At 34.9% G+C, this 8,462-nt stretch overlaps 1 protein-coding gene across 1 annotated transcript; it reads left to right on the forward strand.

Annotated features, from left to right (window-relative positions):
• Positions 1–4,897: 4,897 nt before the first annotated feature.
• Positions 4,898–8,028, forward strand: EMWEY_00012050 (heat shock protein 70, putative; the record flags this gene model as incomplete). Its single annotated transcript, XM_013479061.1, has 5 exons — positions 4,898–5,009; positions 5,601–6,260; positions 6,451–6,617; positions 6,764–7,240; positions 7,435–8,028. 5 exons carry the CDS (start codon positions 4,898–4,900, stop codon positions 8,026–8,028), a joined length of 2,010 nt encoding a protein of 669 aa, XP_013334515.1.
• Between the last annotated feature and the right edge of the window lie 434 nt (positions 8,029–8,462).

Genomic DNA, 8,462 nt, shown 5'->3' on the forward strand with positions numbered 1-8,462 from the left:
ATTTTTTTTTTTTTTTTTTTTTTTTTTTTTTTTTTGTATAGATAGGATGTGCGCCTCCTCTGAATTTAAGTTTATTAAAGAAAATAAAATCTGCTGCTGTTGTTACTCTTAATGATGTATTTGTTGCTGCATTTACAGGAGCTGTACGGAGGTTCGTCTCCTGCTGCTGTTGTTGTTGCTGTTGCTGCTGCTGCTGCTGTTGGTTGTTATGGTCCTGCTGCTGCTGGTAGTGCTCGTCTTGCTGCAGCTAATGATGCCTCTATTGTTGCTGCTGCTGCTGCTGTTGTTGCTGTACGTTTTGATGCCCATCTAGCCGCAGCATCTGCTACTGGTGCTCCTGCTCTTGCTGCTGCTGCTGCTCTTGCTGCTGCTGCTGCTGCTGCTATTGCATGCATTTTGCTGCTATTTGTTGTATGTTTTATTGTATTAGGTATTGTGAGCTTGAAGGAGATTATCAGTTTAGCTCCCCAAAGCCCCAAAAACTCCCAAAGGCCCTCCTTGCATGCGCTTTCTACAGGTTAGCCAACAGCAGCAGCAACAACAGCAGCAACAACAGCAGCAACAGCAGCAGGTGCTGCTGCTATTGCTGCAGCGTCATTTGCCTCACTTATTTATTGTTTATGATTAAAGAAAAATGCACATACGCAAACACTGCATGCATGCATGCATGCATGCATGCATGCATACACATAAAAATGGCTACATAAACGCAGGCATGCATGTATTAATTAATATATTTAATTATATTTAATAATATTTAATTATATTTAATTATATTATGTATATATATATGTATATATATATATATAGGCGTACAAAAGAATTAGTAAATAGTTCTCCTTTATTATTAAGAAATAGATTTACCTTAACTTCTCTTCCTTTACCAACTCATTGTCATCACCCTAAGGAGACACTTTATCAAGTTAAACAGGTAATTATTTATTTATTTATTTATTTATTTTTTTTTTTGTCTCCTTTTGTATTTATTTTTGTCTCCTTTTTTTTTTGTCTCCTTTTGTAGTATATATTTTTGTCTCCTTTTGTGTCTCCTTTTTTTTTTTTCTTTTGGCTCTTTTTTGTCTCCTTTTTGTCCCCTTTATTTATTTATATATTTATGTCTTAATTAATTACTTATTGCTCAAGCTGTTGCTCCTGCACCTGCTGCTCCTTCACCTGCTGCTGTTGTTGCTGTTGCTGCTGTTGCTGCTGCTGCTGCTGCTGCTGCTGCTGCTGCTGCTGCTGCTGCTGCAGGAGACATATAAATTGAAGCGTCTACGTCAGGCAGCAGGAGACTTTTTATGCCAACGTATATTAGGTCATTTTCTTCCTTCTTTCTTAATAAAAAAAGCAGCTAATGATCTATTTAGGAGACATACTCTTGTTTTCTCTAATTTACCTGCATATACAGTACGTACTTATTTATTTATTTATTTATTTATTTATTTTATTTATTTTATTTATTTATTTATTTATTTATTGTTATTTTTTTTTTAATAAAATTTATTTTATTAATATTTAATTTATTTATATATTTTATTTACTTATTATTATCTGCTGCTGCTGCTGCTGCTGCTGCTGCTGCTGCAGGCGCCTGTATATTTTTGTGGTTGTGAGGTAACAGAGCTGCAGGTCTTCTATCCTAATTTAATACCTCAGGTAAGAACACACTAACTAGCTAACTAGCTAGCTAGCTAGCTGGATAGCTAGCTAGCTAGCTGGATCGCTAGCTAGCTAGCTGGATAACTGGATAGCTAGCTAGGCAGGTAGCTAGTTAGCTAGACAGGTAGCTAGCTGGATAGATAGATAGATAAATAAAAATAAATAAAATAAATAAATAGCTGCCTATACACCCCACAGTTACTGGCAGCAGCGTGCATGCATGCATGCATGCATGCATGTATATAGCGATAGTGCAGCACGCTGCGGCCCTCCTGTTCCTATATTGTTCTCCTTACACATAAAATCTAGGGTATCTAGGGTTTAGGGTTTAGGGTTTCTAGGGTTTAGGGTTTAGGGTTTAGGGTTTGTGGTGTATACAGGTAGAGGTGGTGTCATATGCAGAGAGGGTTTTCTTCTCTTTTGTTTATGATCCCTCTATTGTCAGCAAAGGGCATCTAATTCCTTCTTTATTTGTTGATGTTAGTTGCTGCTGTTGCTGCTGCTGTTGCTGTTGCTGCTGCTGCTGCTGCTGCTGTTTGGTGTTGCAGCTAGATTCTACTGCTGCTCTTGCTGCAGTGTCTCTTTATTGCTGCTGCTGCTGTTGATGCTGCTGTTCTTGCTGCTAACACGTGTCTCTCTTGCTGCAGTAAAATCTATACCTTTGCTGCTGCTGTTGCTGCTGCTGTTGCTGCTGCTGCAGGAGGTGTATCGTCTTGCTGATGCCTTTGGCATACCTTTATCCTTACAGGAGCTGCAGCAGCAGCAGAAAGTAGCAGCAAAAATAGCAGCAGCAGAAGGAGAAGCTAAAAAGGTTTAGATAGTGCTGCAGGAGCAGCAGCAGCTGCTGCTGCAGCATCAGCAGCAGCAATAGTAACACAGCAGTGTATATTTGAGGGATATATTTCTTCTTTCTTCTTTTCTTCTTCTTTTATTTATTTATTTATTTATTTATTTAAATAAATAAATAAAAGAAGAAGAAAAGAAAGAAGAAATATAAAAGAAGGAAACTACCGCAGAAACAAGAAGAGCAAGAGGAACAATAACAGCAGCAGCAGCAGCAGCAGCAACAGTTGCAGCAGCAGCAGCAGCAGCAGCAGTAGTAGCGGAGAACATACAAAGATAAGGATGTATCCGCAATAAATAGATTTTGTTGTTTTGTTGTGCATGCACATCTTTGTTTGTGGTGTATGTACAGCTTGTTTAGTTGCATGCATGCGTGCATGCATGCATGCATACAAGTTGTTGTATTTGTTTCTTTTCTTCTTTTTGTTTGTCCTTTTCCGCTAAATAAATAAAATAAATAAAATAAATAAATAAATATATTTATTTGTGGCTTTATTACCTTTATTATTTGTTAGGTGGTGTATTAATAAAGAAAAATACTTTTTTGTTTGTTGTTTTGTTGTTTGTTTCTTTGTATAGATATATAAAGAAAAGATAATTTTCTTGTCTTTTCTTTATTATTTATTTTCTTTATTAATTATTCTTTTTTGCTGCTCTTTTTTGTTCCTTTGTTTATTTTATTTTTCAAGCATTTATACAGAAAAAAAAGAGAAAAAAAAAAAAGCAGCAAAAGCTGCATAGACCTCAACATACACCTGGAGCTGTCTATACACCGCAAAAATTTGCATGCGGGGTAAATATAATTATATTTATCATTAAGTAAATAATTTATTTTTTATTTAGTTATTTGTTTATTTATATATAAATATAATACAATAAAAGATTATTATAAATAGGCGCCCCTTTCCCTCCTTATAGATTGCTCTTATCATTGTGCTAAACCCTAAACCCTAAAAATAGCTAAACCCTAAACACTAAACCCTAAGACCATTGCCCTCTAAACCCTAAACCCTCGAACGCTAAACCCTGGGCCCTAGTACTTAACAGGCAATACGCCCTCGAGCTCTAAACCCTAAGCCCTCAAACCCTACACGATAAACCCTTAAACACTAAACCCTAAACCCTCAAAATGTAAACCCTAAACCCTCAAACCCTAAACACTTATTCAATGTAAGTTTAGGAAAGTTTGCCATTTGCACACAACGATGTATTTATTGCCATTTATCCATAAAAGGTATAATAAGGAAATATAAAATTATCTGTATATTAATAGTTATATATTATATATTATAATTATATATATTATATATTGTTTCCCCTCCTTTATTATATAATAAATAGTAATAATCACTTATTATTAAGACTATTGTATGAGACACGAAGGGTATGAGGGGTCTTCTTGTTATTTATTTAATAAGAAATAAAAAGGAATTAAAATATTTAATTAAAAATAGATAAAAAATAAAGAAGAATCCCCCTTTTTATCGTTAGTCTATCCTACTATGGTGTGCAGTTACAGCAGCAGCAGCAGCAGCAGCAGCAGCAGCAGCAGCGGCAGCAGCGCTTTGGGTGCAGCAGCAGCAGCGAAGGCGCTGTCCATACACCCCGTTGTTGGTTATACCGTGCGTCTCATATGTCTATAGGTATATCAATAAAAAAGGAATTAAAAAATAAAAATTAAATTAATTAATTAATTTAAATATAAAAATAAAAAGAAATTTATTCTCCTCTTTCTTCATAGACAAGAAGGGTGCGCGCTTCTTCTATTTACGCGCTGCCCCGAGCTCCCGCCGCTGTTTCGCTGCTTGCCCAGGCAGCAGCAGCAGCAGCAGCAGCAGCGGCGGCGTGCTTGTTTCTGCAGAAAAAGGAGATAAAATATAGATAGACATAGGGTAATTTATTGTTAATTATATAAAATAATAAATAAAATAAATAAATAAAAAATAAAAAAATAGAAAAAAAAGATTATAGACGTTTGTGGGGGTGTTGAGACAGCAGCAGCAGCAGCAGCAGCAGCAGCAGAGCAGCAGCAGCAAGTAAGCAAGCAAGCAAGCAGTAAGCAAGCAGCGCTGTCTGTCTCAGCTGCTGCTGCTGCTGCTGCTGCTGCACAGCAGCACAGCGGCGCCCGTCGGCGTTCCCCTGCGGAGTGTCTGCTGCTGCTGCTGCTGCTGCTGACCTTTTTAGGTGTATGGGGAGCCATAAGGTTGTATATTTGCATTTTCTTTTGTTTAAAAAAGACATTTTAATTTATTTTTTGATTTCTTTTCTTCTTTTTACCAATTATATCCTTATAAGAGGGCGTCTTTTTTCTTCTTTCTTCCCCCCTTTTGCGGTGTATAGGCAGCTCCGTTTGCGCCATTTCTTATATATATATATTTAATTATATATATATAAAATGGCATTAAGCCTATCCAAAGCGGCATTTCTGCCGCTTTGTTTGTTCTTTATTTCCTCCTTATTATTCGCAAATGTTTATGCTTCTGATGAAGGAGGAAGTGACGAAAAAGGTAAACATTTTATTCTTCTTTTTCCCCTCTTTTTTTTTCTTCCCTATCTATATGCTGTACATACACCTCATTTATGGGGGCCAAGAAAAAGAGCATTAAATCACCTTTTCTTAACAATAAACATTCATCTTTCTTCTTTCTTCTTTTTATTTTTATAGAAATACACCTTATTATCCAATTTATACCCAAAATCTCCCTTTGTTGCTGTTGCTGTTGCTTCTTGTGCTGCTTGCTTGCTTGCTTGCTTGCTTGCTTGCTTCCCTGCTGCTGCTGCCCTGTATATATTATATATATTATACACTATAAATAGTTGCTGTATTTATTTCTATACATACATCAATTAATATGTATTAATTGTTGTTTTATTGTATATTATTTCTTTATTATATATTTATTTTTTTGTTTATATATCCTTAATAGACACAAAGCAGCAGATCCTTATAATTATATAATTATCCGTGCATTGTATATATAATGTGCATATACACCTGAATAAAGAAAGAGCAGTAGAACTGTGGGGTTATATATAAAAGAATAAATAAGAAATAATTGTTAATCTTTTTTGTTTTTTTTTTCTTTTTTTTTGTGCAGTTAAAGATGTTGTGATTGGTATTGATTTGGGTACGACATACTCGTGCGTTGGGGTGTATAGACAGGGACGTGTAGATATAATACCTAATGATCAAGGAAATCGTATTACTCCTAGTTATGTATCTTTTGCTGATGATGAGAGACGTATAGGAGAAGCAGCAAAGAACGAGGCAGCAAATAACCCAACAAATACAATATTTGATGTAAAACGTCTAATAGGGAGAAGATTTAATGAGAAAGAAGTACAAAGAGATAAAGAATTACTTCCTTATAATATTATTAATAAAGATGGTAAACCTTATATACGTGTTATGGTTAAGGGACAACCTAAAGAATTAGCACCTGAGGAAGTATCTGCTATGGTCTTAGGTAAAATGAAGGAAGTTGCAGAGAATTATCTTGGTAAAGAAGTTAAGAATGCTGTTGTTACTGTTCCTGCATACTTTAATGATGCACAAAGACAAGCAACAAAAGACGCAGGTGCTATTGCAGGTCTTAATGTTATTCGTATTATTAATGAACCTACTGCTGCTGCTATTGCTTACGGTCTTGATAAAAAAGACGAAAAGACTATCCTTGTCTACGATCTTGGTGGTGGTACCTTTGATGTATCCGTCCTTGTTATTGACAACGGTGTATTCGAAGTCCATGCAACTTCAGGTAAGAAACAATAACTATTTATATTTATATATAATTACTTAAATTATGTAAATAAGAATGAATTTAATTAGGTTTAATAACGGTTTTAATCATTGATTTTGCTGCTGCATTTATCAATGTTCAATTATTATTGGGGTGTATATGCAGCTTCCTTTTTTTCGTGTTTTTTTGTATTTAATTAATTTTATAGGTGATACACATCTAGGAGGAGAAGATTTCGATCAGAGAGTAATGGATCACTTCCTGAAGATTATTCAGAAGAAATTCGGCAAAGATTTAAGAAAGGATAAGAGTGGACTGCAGCGCCTTCGTCGTGAAGTTGAACGTGCGAAACGTGCTCTTTCCTCTTCTCACCAGGTATATAATTTTTTATTATTTCTTGATTAAATAATTAATAAATATAGAATAAAGAAGGAAAATGCTGTTAAATTCACATTTTTCCACCATTTTATACATGGTTTCCACTTATTCATGTTTTCGTTATATTTCGGGTGTATGTACAGGTTACGGTTGAAGTTGAAGGTTTAGTTGACGGCGAGGACTTCTCCGAAACCCTCACTCGTGCAAAGTTTGAGGAATTGAATGCCGATTTATTCCAGAAGACATTGAAACCTGTTAAACAAGTTCTTGAAGATGCAGACTTAAAGAAATCACAGATAGACGAAATTGTTCTTGTTGGTGGTTCAACACGTATTCCTAAGATCCAACAACTTATTAAGGAATTCTTTAACGGTAAAGAGCCTAACAGAGGAATTAATCCTGATGAAGCCGTTGCTTATGGTGCAGCTGTACAAGCAGGTATCTTATCAGGAGAAGGTACACAAGATATGGTCTTACTTGATGTTACTCCTCTTACTCTTGGTATTGAGACAGCTGGAGGTGTCATGGCTAAAGTTATTAACAAGAATACCGTTATTCCCACCAAGAAGACACAAACTTTCTCTACTTACTCTGACAACCAGTCCGCTGTCCTCATTCAGGTATGTTTTCTTACCTATTATTATATATTATACATAATTTTCCCTCCCTATATAAATATTAAATAGGAAGAAGACAGCATACACACACACACACACACACACAGACAGAGACAATAGGTAATGGATGGATGGATGCATGTATGTATACATGTATGAATATATGTATAAATTGTTGTGTATATGTATATATATAGGTGTATGAAGGAGAGCGTCCTATGACAAAGAATAACCATTTATTAGGAAAGTTTGAATTAACAGGAATACCTCCTGCACCTCGTGGTGTACCACAGATAGATGTAACATTTGATGTAGACAGGAACGGTATATTGAATGTAAGTGCTGTAGATAAAGGAACAGGAAAGAGCGAGAAAATAACAATAACTAATGATAAAGGAAGACTTACTCCTGATGAGATAGAAAGGATGATACAAGAAGCAGAAAAGTTTGCAGATGAGGATAGAAAAACAAAAGAAAGAGTAGATGCAAGAAATGCCCTTGAGGGGTATATACACTCCATGAGGAGTACAGTAGAGGATAAAGATAAATTAGCAGATAAAATAGAGGATGATGATAAAAAAATAATTACAGATAAAATTAACGAAGCAAATGAATGGTTAGTTGCTAATCCTGATGCAGAGGGAGAAGAATTAAGAGATAAATTAAAGGAAATAGAGAGTGTATGTAATCCTATTATCTCCAAGGTGTATGGACAGACAGGAGGAGGACCATCAGATTCAGGATCTACTACTTCTGGTGATGATGACTATAGCAGTCATGATGAATTGTAAATTTATTTTATTTATTTATTTATTTATAATTTATGGTAAAAAATAGAGGAGGAAGAGAAACAGGAGGAAGAAGAGGGGACGGGAAAGGAATGATAGGAGAGACGAGAAAAGAGCCTAATTTTCTTTTTTCTCTCTCTGTATTTCTTTCTTTCTTTCCTCTCTTCTTTTTCTTGTTTGTGTCTGTAAGGGATAGATAATATTTTATTATTATTAATCCTTTATATAATTATTATTATTATTATTATGGTGATGATGTTGATGTGGTTAATTAATATTGCCTTAAAAGGAGTTTTCTTTTCTTCTCCTTTATTTAGGTAAAGAAAAAAGAGTAGTAAGTAATTATTATTAATATGTGTTATCTATCCATTACCCACAAAAAGGATTATAATAACCTATGCAGCACTCATATATACATTATATATATATATATATAT

Source organism: Eimeria maxima, genomic scaffold, assembly GCF_000499605.1.
Source record: "Eimeria maxima Weybridge genomic scaffold, Emw_scaff86, whole genome shotgun sequence".
NCBI lineage: Eukaryota > Apicomplexa > Conoidasida > Eucoccidiorida > Eimeriidae > Eimeria > Eimeria maxima.